The 22,707-nt window shown below is 37.9% G+C and overlaps 1 protein-coding gene across 3 annotated transcripts in view; it reads left to right on the top strand.

Moving 5' to 3' along the window:
* The window catches only part of LOC150084856 (muscle-specific protein 300 kDa-like), a 1,257,473-nt gene that overhangs the window by 897,007 nt on the left and 337,759 nt on the right, over positions 1-22,707 (top strand). For all 3 annotated transcript variants that reach the window (XM_090376651.1, XM_090376652.1, XM_090376650.1), the window contains 2 exons: positions 9,447-9,773; positions 18,616-18,939. In XM_090376651.1, coding sequence (XP_090232777.1) covers positions 9,447-9,773; positions 18,616-18,939 — 651 coding nt within the window. The remainder of the gene's footprint in view (positions 1-9,446; positions 9,774-18,615; positions 18,940-22,707) is intronic.

The raw sequence follows: 22,707 nt of genomic DNA, 5'->3' as shown, positions 1-22,707 counted from the left end.
GGATTCCCCAGTCTCTCCCCCCCCAAATGGTCAAGACCTGGACATGCATCACTATGGTCGCCTTGATATAGAGATGGCCTATTGGCAACTCTTAATCTGCTCTCCCTTGAGCAGATCTTTCCTTCCAACTCCTCCGGGCGGGAGGAGATTTCACTCTGGTGGGGCATGGGCATGCCCCACTGAAAAAAAATGAGGTCACCTTCACTATTGACCTTCCTACTTCACCCCCCAGTCTTCAGTCTCCCCTCCCAATACTTTCTCTTACACAGCGTTCATCCAAACTGAAATTACAACAAAATTTTGCCCGACCTTTTAGGCTCCTAGAACTCGTCCTTTCAGCATACAACCCCATGCAGCACTCTTTAACGAAATCTTACCTAAATCAACTGTGATCACTTCAACCTTTTCTTTTTTTTTTAGGTCCTTGCCACTGAAATCCCAGGAAAGTAGGTGGCAGGACCTGCCACAGTATCACTTACTGGTAACACCTGGCTAGCCTCCATGTAGCAGGGTATGGGCAATGTTGGTTCCCAATAGGGGCCCAGCAGCCAATAAGCCAAAGGAATAATGGGCACAACCCACAACTCACACACTTTTAAATCTCCGGCTTGACAGTGTTCTGTTTCCGATACAATGTGCATACGTGGAGATGGGAGAAACCCCAGATGCCATTTTGACCTGAATATACCTTACCTTATACATTAAAAAAGGTTACCTCCTAGTGATATTTATTCGAGCCAATGGGAGAAGAGTGGGACAATTACGTCAATTCAAATGCACAGGTAAATAATGCACAGGCAGTTGTTTTCCATTGAAAGACAACTGTCTCTATAACATTCACTAACCTTGTGCACATGCTTCACTGTCTAATACACAACCACGCCTGGCATCATTTGATGTTCCATTGTAATGTCAGCCGATGAAGGACATGATATAGTTTCATCTGCAAACTCTGATTATATATTTGTAAATAGTTTAGTATTTTGTAAATATTTTAAATATTTGTATAGTTTGTAAATATTTTAGTCTTGCTCTTTCGGATACAACAATATTCCTCGTGTATTATGGAACCCAAAGCAAAAAGCCTTTCCTAAGTGACCTATGTAAACGTAGGTAAATAATTACATAATGATATTTATTCGACCTTGAGAATGCTGCATCTTGGGGGAATGAGGTAGCCAATGGGAGAAGAGGGATGTGGGTCACGTGGTACAAGTGGGCGGGACAATTACATCACTACAAATGCACAGGTAAATAATTACATAGGTCATTTCCTGTTTAGATATTGATCAGTACGTTTTAACAGGTGTCTTTTATGTAGAAAAGATTTGACTTACTCCGTCATACCTCTACATTTTACCTAGAAAAGCATGCACAGGAGTTGGCGAGCAAAGCCCCCTAGTATGATATTAAAATTATTTTTTTGCATCCTGTTCTTTTGTTACTGCATCATAGTATCCACTGAAATTGATCAAGCAGGATTTCCCCTTAAGGAACCCATGCTGTGACGGAAATATAACTGAACATCTGTGTAGATAGTAGTCCTGCATTATTTTTTAACCAGTGGCTTCATTATCTTTATTATTTGTGGTAGAACAGAAGTTAAGCCAACAGGTCTGTAATTACTCATTAGCATTAATAGAGGCATACAATGGAAGAAAGCAAGCTTATACTGCATGAGCCAAAAAAAAAAAAAAAAAAAAAAAAAAAAATTCCCATTTCACCCATCCATTCACTCCAAAAGTTTGGAGTGAATGGATGGGTGTCCAGTTCTTCTTTGAATTTATGTAAGCTATCAACTTCCACAATGACTGATGGAAGTTTGTTCCAGCAATCAACCACCTACTGGCTAAAGGCAAATTTATGCACATCTTTCCTCAAATTGAATTTATTCCCCCTCAGGTATGCAATCTGAGCAAAAGGAAGAATCCCATCGGCATTGAGCTTGCTCAAACCATTCAAAACCTTTATACACCTCAATCAGATCACCTTGCAGGTGCCTAGTCTACAGATGTTGCAATTTGCAGAACTTCTGTTGTTTTTGGTAAGAGCAACCCTTTGCTCCCTTCAATCTTGTTGCCCTTCTCTCTACTTGTTCCAGTAGCTCTACATCCTTCCTAAAATGAAGCTTCCAGACTGTATGCAGTATTCAAGATGTGGCCTGACCATTGCCATTATATGGGGATTCAGTACTCAATGTGTGGCCTGACTATTATATATCGGGGATAATCACTTCCTTATCCCTGTTATCATAATTTCTGTATATCCATATGCATGACAAGAACCCATGAACTGCTCTGGCAGCTTGTCTGCACTGCTCAGAAAACTTCATAGCTGACTGCAGAATTATCCACAGATCCTTTTCATTCTCCATTACGCTGAGTGTAGTATCACACAGTTGGTAGGTTACTCTGGGGTTACTGCTACCCATATGCAGTAATTTGCATTTGTCAATGTTAAACTTCAGTTGCCACCTTTCAGCCCATCCACCCACCTTTTGTAGATCCTGTTGCAGTAGCGTTCTGACATTGCTGTTATTAACAACCCTGCCAACATTTGTATCATCATGTTACACTTTGATCCACCACCTATGTGAATTGGGGATACATTCACTGATCTCCAGTCTACAGGGACCTACCCTGTATCTAAAGATTCTCTAATAATAATGGCTAATGGTTTGCTTACCTTCTTTGCTGCCTCCCTTAGTATAATTGAATAGAACTCATCCATCCCAGGTGCCTTTCTTATGTTAACTTCAACAATTTCTCATCCACTTTACTCTCTGTTATTACAAAATCATTTTTCTTCCTTTTAGTGTTTGATAAACTTCTAACATCCACCTCCCTAAAGAATTTCTTATGCGTGAATGTTGATGTAAAATACCTATTTAGCCTGTCAGCAACCTGAGCAGGATCATCAACAGTTAAACCATTGATATCAAGTGGACCAATGTGATTCATCCCCTTCCTTCCTTTTACTATTTACATAAGTTTAGAAGTCTTTGCATCCGTTGCCAAAGATTTCTCATATTCTGCTGGCTTGCCTAACCTCCTTTGTGACTTTACTACAGACTAGTTTATATCTACCATATGATTCTGTATCATCTGATAATTTATATTTTGAAAACGAAATGCACAGGGCATAATCCTTATGGGTTTTGATAATTAACTATATAGTATCGGTATAAATACACCATAGTTAACCCATAAAGTTGAACTACATATGTAGCCTAGAAGGCATCGTTTTAATTGTATCTCATATTGTGGTTGCCTTCACAACGATATAGCTGCTATTGCATTACTTCAAATAAATAATGCTTCTATTATGGTGTATTTACACTGATACTATATAGATAATTTATATGCATGCCATGCATTTTTATTTTCTGCTATATGTTTCATTAGTTTATCTGATATCCATTTAGTTCTAAGCCAAGAATAGTATTTCTTAGTTGGTATGAAAAGCATAGTAGCTTCAATGATTCCTTCTCTGAATGCTTCCCATGTACAGTGGGTTCCACTGTGACCACTGCCACCTAATGATTCTTTTATCTGCAGATTCTTAATGCACAAAGAGTCACTGATGATATCTGATTAAGAGTATTACTCTCTCTCTTGTTGCCTCTGTTAAATGCTGCTGAAGAAAACAGTCATCCAATAAATCCACAAAAGTCATGCTAGTGTATGAGTGGCCAACCCACATGTTCCAATCAACATCTGGAAAGTAAAAATCCCCCTTTATAAGATATTCTGATTTACCGGCTCACTGTATTTCTCTGTGTAGTTGTTCCTTATACTCATCACAATCATTAGTCCTGTTACACACTTCTACTCTCATTTTTGCTTTCCCAGTGCTTATGTTACACCAAACTGACTCAACATTGCACTGGCCATCACTGTCAACTGGATGCACTGCCTTAGATTTTATGTGCTTCTTAACTAAGAGCTTAACCCTTCCTGTCCTTTCTGCACACATTTTACTCACCATATTCAAATTCTACATCCCTTAAAATATATGTTCTGTTAGCATTTTAAGTTGAAAGTGGTAGTTTTTTCCTAATCTGTATACCAGAGAGGATAGATGGATCATTCTACAGAATTTTTTTTTTTTTTTTTCATCTGATGACTGGGGTGGTTTATTCAGGAGAGTTCAAACCCTCCTTTCTCACTCTTCAGTATGGAAGCCCTTATCCAGCCAAATTATGTATGTGCAAACAATAAACTGTGTAAATTGGTTATAGTAGTAGTAGTGGCATATGATGCAAGAAAGCAAGTGTATGAGCTTATGCAGCATCAGCCAAAAAAAACCACCTCCGTAGCCAGGTGGGCAGGAGCAGCAGTGCATAGCACACGCTTCTTGATCAGACCTGGGTTCAAACCCGTGACCACCAAATATGGAGGATGCGGAAAGGTCAGGGAATGACCACCGCATATCCCCGGATCAATAAAAACCAAATAACAAACAACAAACAAACAGCCAAAAAAAAAAAATCACACCATTCCCTCCAAATGCCTGTCCAGTTCCTACTTAAATTTATTTAACCTATCAACTTCCACAATAACAGATGGAAGTTTGTTCCAGCAATTAACCACCCGCTGTGGTCAATTGCTGGAACAAATTTGAAGTGGTTAATTGCTGGAACAAATATGCTAAAGGCAAATTTCCCCACACATCTATTCTACATCTGTCTTTTCTTAATTTGAATTTATGCTCCCTTAGGTTCGTAATCTGAACAAGTGGAAGAATCCCATCAGAATTCAGCATGCTTAACCCATTCAAGGCCTTCATCATCATCAGCCATTTTCAATCCATTGCAGGATGAAGGCCTCTCCAGCAACTTTCCAGTTCCTTCTGTTTTGAGCACTGGCCATCCATTTACTACCCAAAAACTCATGAATTTCATCTATCCATCTCCGCCTTTGTCTTCCAGGTTTTCTTCTAGCTCCTCTTGGGTACCATTCTGTTATTTTCTTAGTCCATCTGTCATCATGTCTTCGAGCTATGTGTCCTGCCCAAGACCATTTTAGTTCTTTAGTTTTGATAAGAATGTCCTTTACTTGAGTTTGCTGCCTAATCCATGTGTTTCTCTTCTTATCTAACAGTCTGATTCCCAATATAATTCGTTCCATTCTTCGCTGTGTAGTTCTCAGCTTCTCTTCGATTCTTTTGGTGAGTGCCCAAGTTTCACTTCCATAAGTCATGGTGGGGAGTATACATTGATTCATTATTTTACGTTTCAGACAAACTGGGATATTGCTCTTCAGTATGTGACTATATTTCCTGAATGCTATCCATCCAAAATTTATTCTTCTCTTGACTTCCAGCCATTTATCATTATTACAGCTAATAACTTGTCCCAGATAAGTATATGACTCCACCTTTTGAATTACTGCTCCTTCAATCATTATTTCCCTTTCCGTGGCATACTTGTTCATCTTTACTTTTGTTTTAGCCATATTCATCTTTAGTCCAAAATCCTTACTAACTGTGCATAACTGATTAAGATTTTCCTCTAATTCTTTGGGATCGTGGCTTATAACCACAATGTCATCTGCAAATCGTAAATGGTTTAGGTACTCTCCGTTCACATTGACTCCTTTCTGCGACCAGTCTAATCTTCTGAAAGCTTCCTCAAGGGTAGCAATAAACAGCTTCGGAGATATTGTGTCTCCTTGTCGAACTCCTTTCTCGATTTTAAATTTGCTACTGTCTTTGTCTAGTCTAATAAAGGAGGTAGCACGCTCATATTTTTTCTTCAAAATCATAATATATGGGGTATCTATGCCTTGTCTTTCCAGTGCCCGAAACATTGCCTTATGCTGTATGGAGTCAAATGCCTTTTCATAATCCACAAATGCCAGGCATAATGGTGTTTTATATTCATTTGCTTTCTCCATTAGCTGTGATATTACGTGAACGTGATCCATAGTTGAGAATCCTGTCCTAAAGCCAGCTTGCTTTCGGTTGATTCTCATCAAGTATTCTTTCTAATCTGTTAGTAATGACCCTTGTGAACAACTTGTAGATGTGGGATAACAAGCTAATTGGTCTATAATTTCCAATTTCTTATTTATCTCCTTTCTTATGCAGCAAAACTATGATTGCATTATTCCACTGCTTAGGCGTCACACCTTTTCTAATGCACTTTGTGAAGAGCCTTGCCAGTTTTTGTGTTATGTCTCTTCCTCCCAATTTTAACAACTCTACAGTAACTTCATCTTCCCCCGGGGCTTTCCGATTCTTCATTTTCTTCAATGCATGTTCTACCTCATCAGGAAGAATATCGGGTATGTCGTATGTGTTGCTACTTTGCAATCCATCTTCCCCACTGCTGGTATCATTCCCTTGCTCCTTGTATAATTCTCTATAGTAGTCTTCTGCTATTTGAATTATGCCTTCTCTGCTGTTTATAAGTACACCATTGCTATTTTTCAGTTTCAGTATCATTTGTCTTTCTGCCTTACTGCTCATGGCTGCTGATTTAAACCCTTTGTTTTCCTTTAATGCTTGTTCTACTTTTCATGTGTTAAATCTTCTTATGTCCTCTCTGAGTCTCTTTCTAATGGCTTTGCATAACTCAGTATACTCAATTTTCTCCCTGTCAGTGTTTTTCTTGCTCTTCATTTGTCGTAATCGGTTCATCATGACAAGTGTTTCTTGACAAATTTTTTCTTCTTTGGATTTCTGTTTCCCTATAGGTTTCTTGGGCTTTATCACTTTCAGAAAGTTGTAATATTTCTCGTCGATATCTTGGTCCTGAGCAGTCTGCAGAAGCTCAAACTTGTTCTTAAGTTCCAGTACATACTGCTTTTTCTCCTCCTCTGTTATCTCAAAGACCTTTGTATTATTTACTCGAGTCAGTTTTTTCCTTTCCTTTCCTTTCCTACATCTATATCAAGTGTACATCTTACCATTCTGTGATCACTTCCAACATTTACCTTATTCAGGACGGTAACATCATTCACAATATATCTTCTGTTAGTGAGGATGAAGTCGATTTCATTAGTTGTTAATCCATTTGGACTCTTCCATGTCCACTTTCTGTTCACCCTTTTCTTGAAAAAAGTGTTCATTACTGACAGTCCTTGAGATTCTGCAAATTCCACAAGTCTTTCACCTCTTTTATTTCTTTCACCAATTCCAAAATTTCCAATAGTTCCTCTTTCTGTGCTGTTTTGCCTTTTTCCAACCATAGCATTGAAGTCCCCCATAATAATAGTGTAGTGGGTTTTCTGTTCATCTAGAAGACTCTCAATTTCGGTGTACATTTCTTCAACCTCTTCATCATCATGGCTCGAAGTTGGTGCATAAATCATTATAATCTTTAGCTTGTACCTCTTAGAAATCTTGAGTATTAGTCTTGACACCCTTGGTGATGTACTTTTGAATTCCAAAATGTTGTTTTTAAAATCTTTATGGACCAGAAACCCAACTCCACCTTCACTCCTTTCACTGTTTCTATTGGTGTACAGCAGATTTCCACTTGATAAACTTATAAGTGATTCATTTCTTCTTCTTGTTTCAGCCAAACCAATGATATTCCAATTCACATTTTCTAATTCCTTTTCCAGCTCTAATATCCTGTCTTCACCGATGAGTGATCATACGTTATAACAGGCCAAGTTCAGTTTCCGTGCATGGCAGCCTGGTCATACCCAGAGATTCTTAGCACCCTCTTATACACCTCAAGGCCTTATACACCTCAATCAGATCACTGCGCAGGTGCCTAGTCTCCAGCCACTGCAATTTGCAGAACTTAAGCCTCTCTTGGTAAGAGGATCCCTTCATTCCCCTCACCAATCTTGTTGCCCTTCTCTGTACACGCTCAAGCAAATCTACATCCTTACTAAAATGAGGCCTCCAGAACTGTACGCAGTACTCAAGGCATGGCCTGACCATTGCCTTATACAGAGGGACAATCACCTCCTTTTCCCTGCTAGCAAAATTCCTGTATATCATTGACAAAACCCCATGACCTGCCCCGGCAGCCTGTCTGCATTGCTGAGAAAACTTCATATCTGACCGCACAATTATTCCCAGGTCTTTTTCATTTTCTACCACCTTAAGTGTAGTACCACACATCTGGTACGTTTCTCTGGGGTTACTTCTACCCATATGCAGTACTTTGCATTTGTCAAGGTTAAACTTTAGTTCCCACTTCTTAGCCCATCTGCCCAAATTTTCTAGATTATATTATGTTATTATAAACAAAGTCTGCTTTAGCACATATTTTCAAACTGGGTTCTGTTAAGTCTTTCAGAGTTTCATGAGATTTTTAATATGAGAGTGAGAGATAGTGATGTATTTTAAAAGAAAGACTGGCATATAATGATTTAAAAAATATTTAAGATTTAGATATTTAAAAATATTGAAGATTTAGAATTGTCTAGACTTGTAGTTTTTGGAATGTATTTATTAGCCATATAGTGCACAGAAGTCTTAGACTTTTGCTGTAATAAACAAAAGCCAAAAAAAAAAAAAAAAAGAGAGAAAAAACCAAGTAGATAAGACAATATAAATTATGCATTTTCCTCCTCGTGTAGTTTACTGTCCATATGCCTATTGAATTTCTTTAAACTCTCAGCCGCAGCTGCCTTCAAATGCAATTTGTTACAGTAACCAGCAACTCACTGGCTAAAAGAAAACTTCCTACAGTCTGGTCTAAGTCTCCTCCCCTGTAATTAGAATTTATTGCTCCTAATTTTGGGATTCTTTATAACAGTGAAAATTCCACCTTCTTTTATTTTACTAACACCTTTCAGAGCTTCATAAACTTCAATCAGGTCCACTTTAAGATGCCTGGTTGCCAAGCTAGGTAGCCCACATAATCCAAGTCTTTTTTCAGATGAGGTTTCCATACTTGGGCACGGTATTCCACAAGGCCTTAAAATTGCCTTATGCAGTGGGATTATGACCTCCCTCCCTCCCTCTACACGATATTGCTTGATAAATCATTGATAGGACACCATGAGCTTTCCTGATCACCTGCTAACACTGCTCAGAGAACTTCTTATCTGCCTGTAGCATAACTCCTAGATACACACTTTTTGTTCCCCAAAGAACATCTTCTTTGGATGTTCAATGGTAACAAATTAAGACTTCTCTTAATTTGTTACCATTGAACTAATTAATTAATGTTCTCTTAATTTGTTACCATTGATTTTTTTTTTTTTTTTTTTTTAATTTATTGTTAATGATTGCTACTTTTAAAGATATTATCATTCTGGTATTTAGATTTGCAGAAGGAGTTTATGAAATTAAAGATGTGCAAGAAGGTGCCACCAAAAAAATATTAAAAAGTGCAGAAGAGTCAGGTGTATATGAAAAATCTCTGTGCATTCTTTGTAGCATTACCTAAATTACAAAAAAGGGGCCAGAACATTTAATGCTGTTATTTTTAATTTGAAAATGTGCTATATATTTTCTTTTTTTATATATTTATTCAGAGTCAACAGTCAGAGGCAGATGACCATCTTCCACAAATTCAGCATATTGAGAAGCTCCATAATTCTATTAAAAATCAGATAAAATGTGTTGAATTAGAAAAAGAAGTAGACGATTGCATCACTGAATATAATGTGCATGTCAAAAATGTAACATCAGAAGTATTCCATATGCTGCAGTTTTGGGAAAGGTGGCAAGCTTTTGAAAATGACTTCCTCGAATTACAGTATTGGCTTACGGATACTGAACAAGAAATTTCTCACTTGAAAAATAAGGAACAAAGCTTGCAGTCAGTTGAGGAGATAACTCAACATTTTGATGATGCTGTTGTAAGTATTGTTAAAAATATTACTGAAATAAATATTGAAATATTACTTAAAATTTTTTTATTTTATAACTTTCTTGATGTCTTTACATATCACTAACTTTGTCTTTAGTATTTTTTTTTAAGGATATTCCATTTACTTTGGACAATTCAAGTATTCTAAGAAATGTGCAGTTCTAAATTTTTTCTGTTATTTTAGTTTGACTGTTGAATGCTAGAATTCACAGCATCAAGTAAAGATAATGGAAATTTCATTTTCAAAGTGGTTTCCATACTGATAGAGATATAGGGGTCAGTGGCCTTATCTGCAGTGGACTTGGTCATCATAAAGAAGACTTGAATATAAATTTAAAGGGGGGGGAGGGTTGGTGGAGTTCTTTTTCCAGAGCAAGGATAGACAACATTTTTGGAAGAGTGTTTCAATTAATTTCCAGTTAAGTGTCAATTTATTAATTTTCACTTCTGTGATACATTGATAACTTAAAGAGAGAAGGTTCTGTAGTTCCAGAGAAGAACTTATTTTTTGATTAATTATTAGGTAGGATGATTGTATCTCCATCTGTTTGCCGTTATACTCCATCAACTTAAATTTGTTTTACCATAAAGTGCATTGGCACATTATAGCTGTAGTTGCTGATGCACTAGTAAAATCTAATTAAAATAAACAAGCCATAAAGTGAAAATCATTCAATACCTTAGAGTTAAAAACACAAAAGTAATTGGAATTCTATTACAAACTCCTTAGACTTTATGAAAATGATTCACATTGCTTTTTCACTCTCCACTGTGTGTATGAGGCGCCTCCGTAGCCATGTGGGAAGGAGCAGCAGCGCATAGCACACGCTTCTTGATTAGACCGGGGTACAAGCCCGTCATCACCAAATACGGAGGATGCGGAAAGGTCAGGGAATGACCACCGCATATCCCGGAGCAATATGGCCTTAGTTGCTAATGCTCCTAAAAACCAAATAACAACAACAACAACAACTCTCCACTGTGACCTGTGATTTGCATTTTCAATATCTACGAAAGTCTTTAATAGGTCCTTATCAAATTTCTATCATTTCCTCTATCCAGTTTGTTCACAAAATCGGAAAACATATTCCCTTTAAGTGAATATATCGTTAACTCCAACTGCTGATGTCTAGCACCTTTACAAAAAACACCTTTATACTCATATTATGCCATCATGCACCAACTGTATTAAAATTGTAGTTTTGTACTGTTTAAAATAATGAAATGACTAGATAGAACAAATAAAGTTTAATCGAATAAATAAACAATTACTGTGTATAAAATAAATATGATGTTAAACTGCAAGATACTATTTACAATAAAATAAAATTAAAATACTAGATGATAGAAGCACTAAAAATATATCGTAGCTTTCAAAGGCATCTGCCTCCTTTTTCAACAGTAAGGTTTTATCGTACAGCACATCCTTAAATATCAGCAGGCTCACGGCTCTCGGTACGTGGTTCCACAGGAGCATGGGCAGTATTCTCCTCATGTGTACTGGAACCGGAAATGGCTCGGGAGCGTGCCAGGTGGAACTGTTCATCACATCCAAGGATCACCGCCTCAAAGAGGGGATGAATACATATTCCCCTGTCTCTATTAATAGTACTGTTCCCGGAGGAACAGATCCGCAAGCTCTCGAGCCACTTGCAGTCCCAAAATTTATGCGCCCTGTCGACGATAACAGCTCCACCTGGGGAGATTTGATGGTGCTCGTCCCAGAAATGTTCTGCCACAGCAGACTTTCCATAATCGGCGGTCCTTATTGCATTCATATGTTCCCCCAGACGATCTTTGAACCGACACTTCGTTTCACTAACGTAACATTCCCCACAATCCGGGCATTTAATCTCATAGACAACCCTACTTGTAAATTTTCTTGGTATGGGGTCTTTTACCTGTGACACAACTGTGTGCAACCTCTGCCCTGGAAGTTGCACACAGCGTGTCTGACATTCTCATAATACGCGAGCTATGCATTCCGTTAGGCCCAGATAGAAGGGAATGTATGCGGTGGCAACTGGTGTGAATGGTTCACTTTGTCCCTGTTCCATTCCTCGGATATGTTTGTTTATGATCCTCTGGGGGTAGCCGCATTTCTTGAGATCTGCTGTGACCCGCTTGACTTCTTCATTTCTATCCTCAGGGGTGCAGCAGTGGGACCCAGCCCTATCCAACAATGCCCTAATCACACTATTTTTGTGATGTTTGATTTGTGCCGTATTATAATGCGTATATTGACCCCGGCACATGGGTTTTCTGTATACGCTAGTCTTTAACCTAGGGCCTTTGCTATGAACCAACGCATCAAGGAAAGGGAGGATACCTTCCACCTCCAAGGTGAACTGAATAAATGGGGAGAAGCCATTAAGAAAACTAAGAACCTCATCCTCTCTCCCCCTTCAAATAATAGTGACGTATCGTCAACATATCTTTTCCGTGCACGCATGGAGAGAGCCAATTCATCAGAAATTCTGGCTTCAAGCTCCTCCATAGCTAAATTCACTATAATAGCACTAATAGGGGAACCCATTGCTGTGCCATGAACCTGTTTGTACGTAGTATTTTGAAACACCATGGTGGTGGTGCTTGAGAGACATAGCTCCACCACACTACAAATATCTTCTACACTTAACTGGGTCCTATTGCTTAAAGTTGTTGTTGTTTTTTGGTTTTTTGGAGCATTAGCAACTAAGGCCATATTGCTCCGGGATATGCGGTGGTCATTCCCTGACCTTTCCGCATCCTCCGTATTTGGTGGTGATGGGCTCGAACCCCGGTCTGATCAAGAAGCGTGTGCTACGCACTGCTGCTCCTTCCCACCTGGCTATGGAGGCGGCTCATTGCTTAAAGTACTATCCCTCTCTAATGCCATGCGTGCACATCGCACCCCATGGTCAATGGGAATACAAGTAAATAGGGATATCACATCGAATGATACCATGGTCTCGCCCTCCTCTATGGCCTGATCCCTTACAAATCGCACAAAGTCTCCACTGTCTCTGATGTTAAGCTCGGAACAGCCAACTATAGGTGAAATCAGTCCGGCTAGAAACCTGGACAAAGCATGCGTAGGACTACATGTGAACGACACAATCGGCCTAAGCGGAACACCTGCTTTATTTGGTTTTGGAAGTCCATAAAATCTAGGTAATTGGCCTCCTGTTACATGCAATGTCCAATTTAAATCCTTGGAAATCTTTCCGGTCTTCAGCCAAACTTGTAAAATCTTATTAACCTGCCATTCCAAAACCACAAGTGGATTTCTACGAGTGACCTTGTATGTTGTTCTATCATTCAAGAGATCGAATTTCGTTAGCCATGACCACAGGTAGTTTACTGACCGCTCTTTCAATACCCATGGCCAGTAAACCACCTGTGCTCACGGCTAACGAAATTCGTGCAAGAACCTCAGCCATTTTGAGCCAGGCTAGGACAGCTCCCTCCAATCTCAGCATTAGTCAGAAGAAAGCTCTTAAAGAGCTTAGACAGAATGATAGTATTGTAGTCTTGCCCGCAGATAAAGGTAGATCAACAGCCATCCTCGATAAGGAGGAGTATTATAGTAAAGCCATAGATCTCTTGAATGATAGAACAACGTGCAAGGTCATTCGTAGGAATCCACTTGTGGGTTTGGAACGGCAGGTTAATAAGATTTTACAAGTTTGGCTGAAGACCGGAAAGATTTCCAAGGATTTATATTGGACATTGCATGCAACAGGAGGCCAATTACCTAGATTTTATGGCCTTCCAAAAACACATAAAGCAGGTGTTCCGCTTAGGCCGATTGTGTCATTCATAGGTAGTCCTACGCATGTTTTGTCCAGGTTTCTAGCCGGACTGATTTCACCTATAGTCGGCCATTCCGAGCTTAACATCAGAGACAGTGGAGACTTTGTGCGATTTGTAAGGGATCAGGCCATAGAGGAGGGCGAGACCATGGTATCATTCGATGTGCTATCCCTATTTACGTGTATTCCCATTTACCATGGGGTGCGATGTGCACGCATGGCATTTAGAGAGGGATAGTACTTTAAGCAATAGGACCCAGTTAAGTGTAGAAGATATTTATAGTGGGGTGGAGCTATGTCTCTCAAGCACCACCATGGTGTTTCAAAATACTATGTACAAACAGGTTCATGGAGCAGCAATGGGTTCCCCTATAAGTGCTATTATAGCGAATTTAGCTATGGAGGAGCTTGAAGCCAGAATTTTTGATGAATTGCCTCTCCCCATGCGTGCATGGAAAAGATATGTCGACAATACATTCACTATTATTCGAAGGGGGAGAGAGAGGATGAGGTTCTTAGTTTTCTTAATGGCCCTAGGTTAAAGACTAGCGTATATAGAAAATCCATGTGCCGGGGTCAATATATGCATTATAATACGGCACAAACCAAACATCACAAAAATAGTGTGATTAGGGCATTGTTGGATAGGGCTGGGTCCCACTGCTGCAGCCCCGAGGATAGAAATGAAGAAGTCAAGCGGGTCACAGCAGATCTCAAGAAAAGCGGCTATCCCCAGAGGATCATAAACAAACATATCCGAGGAATGGAACAGGGACGAAGTGAACCATTCACACCAGTTGCCACCGCATACATTCCCTACTATCCGGGCCTAATGGAGTGCATTGCTCTTGTATTACGAGAATGTCAGACACGCTGTGTGCAACATCCAGGGCGGAGGTTGCACACAGTTGTGTCACAGGTAAAAGACCCCATACCAAGAGAATTTACAAGTAGGGTCGTCTATGAGATTAAATGCCCGGATTGTGGGGAATGTTACATTGGTGAAACAAAGTGTCAGTTCAAAGATCATCTAGGGGAACATATGAATGCAATAAGGACTGCCGATTATGGAAAGTCTGCTGTGGCAGAACATTTCTGGGAGGAGCACCATCAAATCTCCCCAGGTGGAGCTGTTATCGTTGATAGGGCGCATAGATTTTGGGACTGCAAGTGGCTCGAGAGCTTGTGGATCTGTTCCTCCGGGAACAGTACTATTAATAGAGACAGGGGAATATGTATTCATCCCCTCTTTGAGGCGGTGATCCTTGGATGTGATGAACAGTTCTGCCTAGCATGCTCCCGAGCCATTTCCGGTTCCAGTACACATGAGGAGAATACTGCCCATGCTCCTGTGGAACCACGTGCCGAGAGCCGTGAGCCTGCTGATATTTAAGGATGTGCTGTACGATAAAACGTTATTGTTGAAAAAGAAGGCAGATGCCTTTGAAAGCTACGGTATATTTTTAGCGCTTTTATCATCTAGTATTTTAATTTTATTTTATTGTAAATAGTATCTTGCAGTTTAACATCATATTTATTTTATACATAGTAATTGTTTATTTATTCAATTAAACTTTATTTGTTCTATTTAGTCATTTCATTATTTTAAACAGTACAAAACTACAATTTTAATACGGTTGGTGTATGACGGCATAATATGAGTATGAATATTCCCAACCCCATAGGCCTGTTTGAAGAAAAAGCACCTTTGAATCATCATTGTGTAACTGCCTTGTTCACAATAGCTGCACATTGTGTCCTTGGTGGTCCCTGTTCTTATGAGGGCTGCTGAGGCATTACAAGCAGAGGCTTTCTTTCATGAATTGAAAAATTTTTGCATTATTTCTGTCAACATTTTGATTACCATGTGATAAAGCAACCAGCCATACTGCACATAATGTTACAATCTTCAGACAACTCTTGCTGATGTATTTATATAGTGAAAACTCATGTCCCCCCCAAATTTGCCTGATCTGATAGCAATGATATCTTTTTGTGTCTGTACATTCATGAATGTTTTTAAAAGTTCAGTGGCAAATTCTTGAAACAAAATGACAGACTTGAAAAAAATCATATTTTCCAAGTGAATCAGTATAATTCATAAACATCAACCTTTTTTCTTTTCGGTTTGTTTTGTATGGTCACCATGTATTTTCTTAAAAGTTTTCTTCCTTTCAGCAATAAGCCAGTAATATCTTTGCTTGTTAATATAAAAATAAATTCATTCTGTCTTTATCCAGTGAAAAACACAGGTTGGGCAGTGGATTGTTGACTTCATTCCCCCACTTACCATTTTTCTCTAATTACTTGCAGCACATTTTCCATCCTTTTCTCTTTGTTTTTCTTTACCTCGTCCATTCACTGATGCTTCTTTCCTCATCCATTTCCAATGCTCTTTCAAGTTTTCTTTAATCCTTCATCCATTTGACCTGTCCAAACCACCTTAGTCTCGATTGCACTTTCTCCTAATTTTTTGCATTCCCGTCCTTATAATTTTTTATTCTTCTCCATTTCATATTTCCCACAATGTTTCTTAGAATTTCATTTTTCAGGCTTATATCCTACTCTTCTCTTTTCCCTATTGTTGTCCATATTACTGCAGCAAAGTATTAGGAAGAAATAAATTTCATTCAAGGTTTCTGTGAATTTTCTTGGCACATCTTCTCCCAGATCAGTTATAGAAACTGCCTATTTTGTTGGACTTTTCTACTGATTTCCTTGCCAGTGTTTTCATCATTTCACTCAAGTGAAATGATATATAATGGAGAAAATTTCCTGAAATATGGCAGGGAGCTTCAAGTAGGTACTTAGAAGCTTTCCACCACCTGTAGATTCTTAAACATTGACATTGATTTACCTCTTCTCCTGTGCCCCCCTTGGGATATTATGATTTTACTTTAATTTTTTCCTTTAGTTATTTTGATGTACCAGTTCTCTTTTATTTTATTTTTTTCCTGATTTGTATCTTTTCTTCGCATTTGCCACATAGTCCTGCTTTCTTCCTATAATATCCCGACTGTTTGCAAATAGTCAAGTTTTTGGCTTATTATTGTATATTCTTTGGAGAGAAGATGTATTCCATCTGTGAGTTACCATTTTCCTGTTGGTACATTTTTCTTGTTGTCATCACTCTCCATTATGACACTGTCATTTACATTTTTAATATCTATGAAAATCATTAATAGGTCTCTATCAAATTCCCATCTTTTCTCTATCCATTTCCCATTTGCCATGATATTTCCTAAAGCCATATTTCTCTTCTTTTGGCGATTTTTTGCTTTTCTTCTTATTTCTCTCTTTTTTTTTTTTTTTTTTTTCCATAACCAAAAATGTTTGCAACAAAACCTGCCATTTAATAACTTCTTTGAATGGCATAATGCCCAAGTAGATTAGATTCAGACAGGAAATTAAGCAGTGGCCTTGGAAGGTTTTTTTCTTTCCAGATTTATTATTGCTTTAGTTATTACACCAAATAAATATACAGATAAAAATACACAAATATTTTGAAGAATAGTTATTTTCTGTTCCTCTAGCTGAAGGATTATTTTTTCTATGATCTACTGCATAGCTCAAATAAACGCAAGTTTGTGAATTCAATTTGTGAATCAACTTCTATTGTCATTTCAGCTCTTTATCAGAAAAAGAATCTTCCATTCTAAAGTGGAAAAGAATTATTCTGTGAAATGTCTATGGATTTTTACCCAGTTCATTTCTGGTTGGAATAACTATAGCAATAAAAATCTGAAGATACTTTACAGGTCACTGCTAAATTTCCTTTCTGATAAAAAAAAAAAATAGCTGCCAGTTTTTAATTTATACAGTTTTATTCTATATTAAAAATTTGTATTAAGGTATGGATAGAGAACATTCTTATAAAAAATCCAAGGGCTGTCTGGAAAACATGCTATAAATGAACAGATTCACATAGAAGAAAACATAATTACCTCACATAAGTTGAGAAGTAATGTTATGGACAGCAGTGATATAATTGGACAAATATTGAGGTGCAAAACATCACCTTGGTTTTTTACTAAAGGCAGCACACTCACAGAAATCCACTGCAAATTTTTTTCCTTATCTAATGAACATGTTATGAGGACAAGCTATCATGATACCATATACTCAAAGTGAAATGTATTGATCTTGAAGTTCAGCCATTCAGAGGAAGACCAAGTTCATCTGTAACAGGTTACAACTTTATCTGATTGAAGTCCTTATTCACAAAAACAACTAAAAATTTGACAGCACTTGCTTTTATGAACACAGTTTATCAAAATCTGTAATCTTTAGTGCTTAAAAATATCGTGTGAGGTCCCAAAAGCATGTATCTGGAATGCAGTTTGGAACATATCATTGGCAATGATGAGACAGGTGTGCCATGCCTCCTGAAAATGAAATGACCTGGAAGAACCCATCATCATCGCCACCCTGCCAAATAAATTATTACCACAGCATCTTTGGATATATACATCTTGCTTGTAGGCCTCCTCCTGTTAGGAGTGGCAGTCATTTCTGCTCATTACTGTTTTGCACTGGATAAATTGAAAGATGCTTTTTATTCAAAGAGTTGTGGATCACTGTGAAACGTTGATCATTTTCCACGATATCATCATACCACACATAGCCATTCCAACTAAGCAGTGGTTTAAGAGATTTTGTTAGTAAGATGCGGGGCATCTACTTCCATATCCACAAGTGATTTGATTGTAGTCATCTGATGATGATTTTCTCTGCAGAAGATAGACATGTACTTGTGTCAACAGGTCAAGTACCAAAAATGTGGTGATGCTTCTAACCTTTGTATGCTATTGTATCTATCTGCATCAATAAATTAGTCTAGCAATGTTGTATAACTTACTTTTCAGCATTCCATGACAATATATGAAAATTCTAATAGCATCTAAAATAATCGATAAATGTTTTTTTTATTTATTTTTTTATTTTAGAAATTTCAAAATAAGAATTTAAATTATTAAAAATCAAAAGTTTATATTTGTTAGGTTATTTAGATTAATTATTAGTTTTATTTATTTTTAGAAACTACAAGCTGAACAAGAAACTAGACATATGGTGTATCAGCAGGTGCTGGGAGCTTTGCAGCAGTCTATAAAATTAAATATTTATGATGCTGAGAGAGGAATGAATCAGATACAAGAAACAGAATCAAAATGGAAAGCAAATGAACAGAATTTGCAAGTTTTAGAAAATTCATTAGGTGAGGCTTTATTATTAGAGCCAGTGGCTGAAGTTGTGGCAGAACTGCGGTCTTGGACAGAAGATGTACAAAATATTGTTAAAAATGAATCTGTTGAAGATATTGGATCACTCTCTGATGCACATCTTATGTTATCACATTATAAGGTATATTTCCATTTGTGTTTCTTTTCTTTTTTTCCCTCATTATTTTCAGTTTTTGAATCTTGAGTAAAAAAGGGGGGGGATGGACTTCAAGAAATGTGGAGTCAGGGATAGTTGTTTAAATGAGTTTGCAGTTATCCTTTATTAATCTTATACAGTTGTGCTCCCGTATCCGCTTATTCAGTTACCCGCGGTTAACCAGGGTAAAAAAACGAAAAACTTAACACGTACTACTCGCGTGTCCAATACAATGCTTCCCTTTATTTTTTATAATGTCGCATATGGTTTGGTCACTAACATTATAATGGTTCTTTAGAGATTTAACAGATGCACTGTTTTCAAACTTTTGAATAATTTCAAGTTTTTGTTTAATTTGAAAGCACAATTCTTGTTTGCCCATCATTTTCGTGATTTCTAAACAAAAAAAAAAAAAAATGAATAGTTACCATAAAAAAAATTCTGACATCCCTGACATAAATAATGAAACAAAAATTTTTTTGTCCTTTTACAGTACGACAGAACACAACAAGCGACACGGCGCACTAAATCAAACTAAACATTTGGTTTCTTTTTTTTTTTTTTTTGTTTTTGTTTTGAGCGGTAGGTGTGAAGACAGCTGGGGTTGCAAGATAATAGGTACACCAATCTCCCAATGATGACTTATAATGCCGGTTTTTGTCGCTTATTTACAACTTACGAAATATCTGTATATATGTATTCTAGTTATTATTTGAATTTTATGATTTCTGGTTGATTTTTTTTTATTTGGAGTCTTGAAGTGTTTCGGTTAATCCACTTCCCGGTTAATTCAATCCCGGTAAATCGAGAGTCTGCTGTAATTTATTATTACCTTATTTAATGTTGGTAATGCTTACTGTGTGTTTAATTTATCAATTAAACTTTATTATACGTATGTATGCACAAGAAAATCACGTTATATATGGGGTGACTTATATCCACAGTTTCTGCCATCCACGGTAGGTCTCGGGACATATCCCCTGCGGATACGGGGGTCTTATTACTGTATATACAAATCATCATATAATCTTGTATATACTATCCTCAAGATTGGGCTGCAGTTCTCTGCTTATCATACTCAGGCTGTCAACTGTTGTTCAGAAACATCTCAAAGGTGTTGTTGGATTTAGCATTAGCATTAGTTGAGGTATATGATGCAAGAAAGCAAGCTTATACAGCATCAGCCAAAAAAAAAACTTCCACTTCACCCCTCCGTTCGTTCGAAATACCTGTCCAGCTGAGCCTTAAATATATTTAGGCTATCAACTTCCAAAACAAGGGATGGAAGTCTGTACCACCATCCAACTACCCGCTGGCTAAAGGCAAATTTCCGCACATCTATCCTACATCTGTCTTCCCTCAATTTGAATTTATGCCCTCTCAGGTGATTATTCTGAGCAAGAGGCAGAATCCCATCAGCATTGAGCATGCTCAAACCATTCAAGGCTTTATACACCTCTATCAGATCACCTTGCCGGTGCCTAGTCTCCAGACACTGTAATTTGCAAAACTTGCTTCATAAGAGCAACCCTTTGTTCCATTCAATAATCTTGTTGCCCTTCTCTGTACTTGTTCCAGCAGCCCTATATCCTTCTTGAAATGAGGCCTCCAGACCTGTATACAGTACTCAAGGTGTGGCCTGACATTGCCTTATACAAGGGAATAATCACCTCCTTATCCCTACTAGAAAAATTCCTGTATACCATTGATAAGACACCATGAGCTATTTTGCAGCCCGTCTGCACTGCTCAGAGAACTTCATATCTGCCTGCACAACCATCCCCCCCCCTTTCATTCTCTACCACTGTCAGTGTAGATACGTTGCTCTGGGGTTGCTGTTTCCCATATGTAGTACTTTACATTTGTCAATGTTAAACTTCATTTGCCACCTCTCAGCCCATCTGCTCAACCTTTCCAGATCCTGTTGCAGCAGCATAGCGACAGTAGTGTCCTTAACAACCCTGCCAACATTTGTATCATCTGCAAACTTGGACATTAAGCTTGATATACCATCATCAATATTATTTATAAATACAGAAAACAATAATGGACCCAACACTGAACCCTGAGGGGCCGAGTGGGTAAAGTACCTGCCCGGCAACCCAAAGGTCGCGGGTTCGATTCCCGCCTCGGGCTTGGATCAAAGTACTGCAAAAACCTTGGGAGGTGCAATATGGCCACAGAAGCCGATGCGCCAACAACTACCAAATCAATCAATCTGAACCCTGAGGGACTCCACTAATAACATTAGTCCACGATGAGCAGTGTCCATTGATTATCATTCTCTGTCTTCTCCCCCTGAACCACCCCTTTATCCATAGCAGCAATTTACCTCCAGTGCCACACTGTTCCAATTTGTGCAGCAGTCTTCCATGTGCAACAGTATCAAAAGCCTTTCTAAGATCCATGTATATAATATCAAAGTTATTCCCTGCATCCAGTTCTTTTGTGACTGCATCATAGTATCCAATCTAATTGGTCAGGCAAGACTTCCCCTTAACAAAACCATGCTGTGTCCGAGCTATAACTGAAGTCTTGTCTAGATGATCCTGCAGTGCTTCTTTAACCAGTGCCTCCATTAATTTTCCTGGAACAGAAGTTAAACTAACAGGTTTGTAATTACTTGTGTCAGCCTTTGATCCTCCTTTGTGAATTGGGGTCACATTTGCACATCTCCAGTCTATGGGTACCTCCCCTGGGTCTAAGGAAGCTCTCATAATTATGGCTAAGGGTTTGCTTACTTCCATTGCTGCCTCCTTTAATATAACTGGATAGATCCCATCCAGCCAGGTGCCTTTCTTGTGTTTATCTTCAACAATTTCTCCTCCACTTTACTCTCAGTTACTACAAGATTATCTAGCTTACTGCCAGAGTTGAATACACTGCCACAGTTGAATACAATTAAAAACGCATTCCCCTTAGCAGAGCAGCCATTCAGACAAAAGCTTTAAATTTGTTTAAGAGAATTAAAGAAAAAAATAATGAAGTAAAAGAAATGTTTAATGCAAGTATTGGTTGGTTTGATCGACTTAAAAATCGAGTTGCACTGCATAATGTTAAAATTACTGGTGAGGCAGTCAGTGCAAATGAGGACGCAGCATCTAACCATCATGATGTTTTAAAAAAAATAATCAAAGATGGTGGATACATTGATCAACAAATATTTAACGTGGATGAAACCGGTTTATTCTGGAAAAGGATGCCTTCCAGAATTTACATTTCTAAGAAAGAAAAAACTCAACCTGGATTTAAAGTGTCTAAAGATCACCTAACACTTTTATTGAGATGCAGTGCTCAAGACAATTTTAAATTGAAACTGATGCTTGTTTATCAGTCTCCAAATCCTCGCACTCTAAAAGACTACAACCATGGATCACTTCCATTCATTTGGGAATCAAATAAGAAAGCATGTACTATTCACTGACTAGTTTTCAAACTCCTCAAACAGGCCTATGGGGCTGGGAAAGTCCATATTGAAGAAAATTAATACTCAAACACCAGCCAAGTATTTAATAAAATAAAATAAGATGATACAGTAAACTGGACTATTACAAAAGTACTAAAAAATATATATATAAAATCGGTATGATAAAACAGTTAAAAACAACAATACTAAAATCGTTAAAATAAGTTAAAATACCAGAAATCCGAAGCTTTTGGAGACAGCTGTCTCCTTTCTCAACAGTGTTGAGAAAGTTTTCTCATTTTAACTTATTTTAACGATTTAATATTGTTGTTTTTAACTGTTTTATC

Source organism: Mastigoproctus giganteus, chromosome 6 (assembly GCF_048544385.1).
Source record: "Mastigoproctus giganteus isolate SK-2022 chromosome 6, ASM4854438v1, whole genome shotgun sequence".
NCBI lineage: Eukaryota > Metazoa > Arthropoda > Arachnida > Uropygi > Thelyphonidae > Mastigoproctus > Mastigoproctus giganteus.
This window is presented reverse-complemented; position numbering and strand designations above follow the sequence as displayed.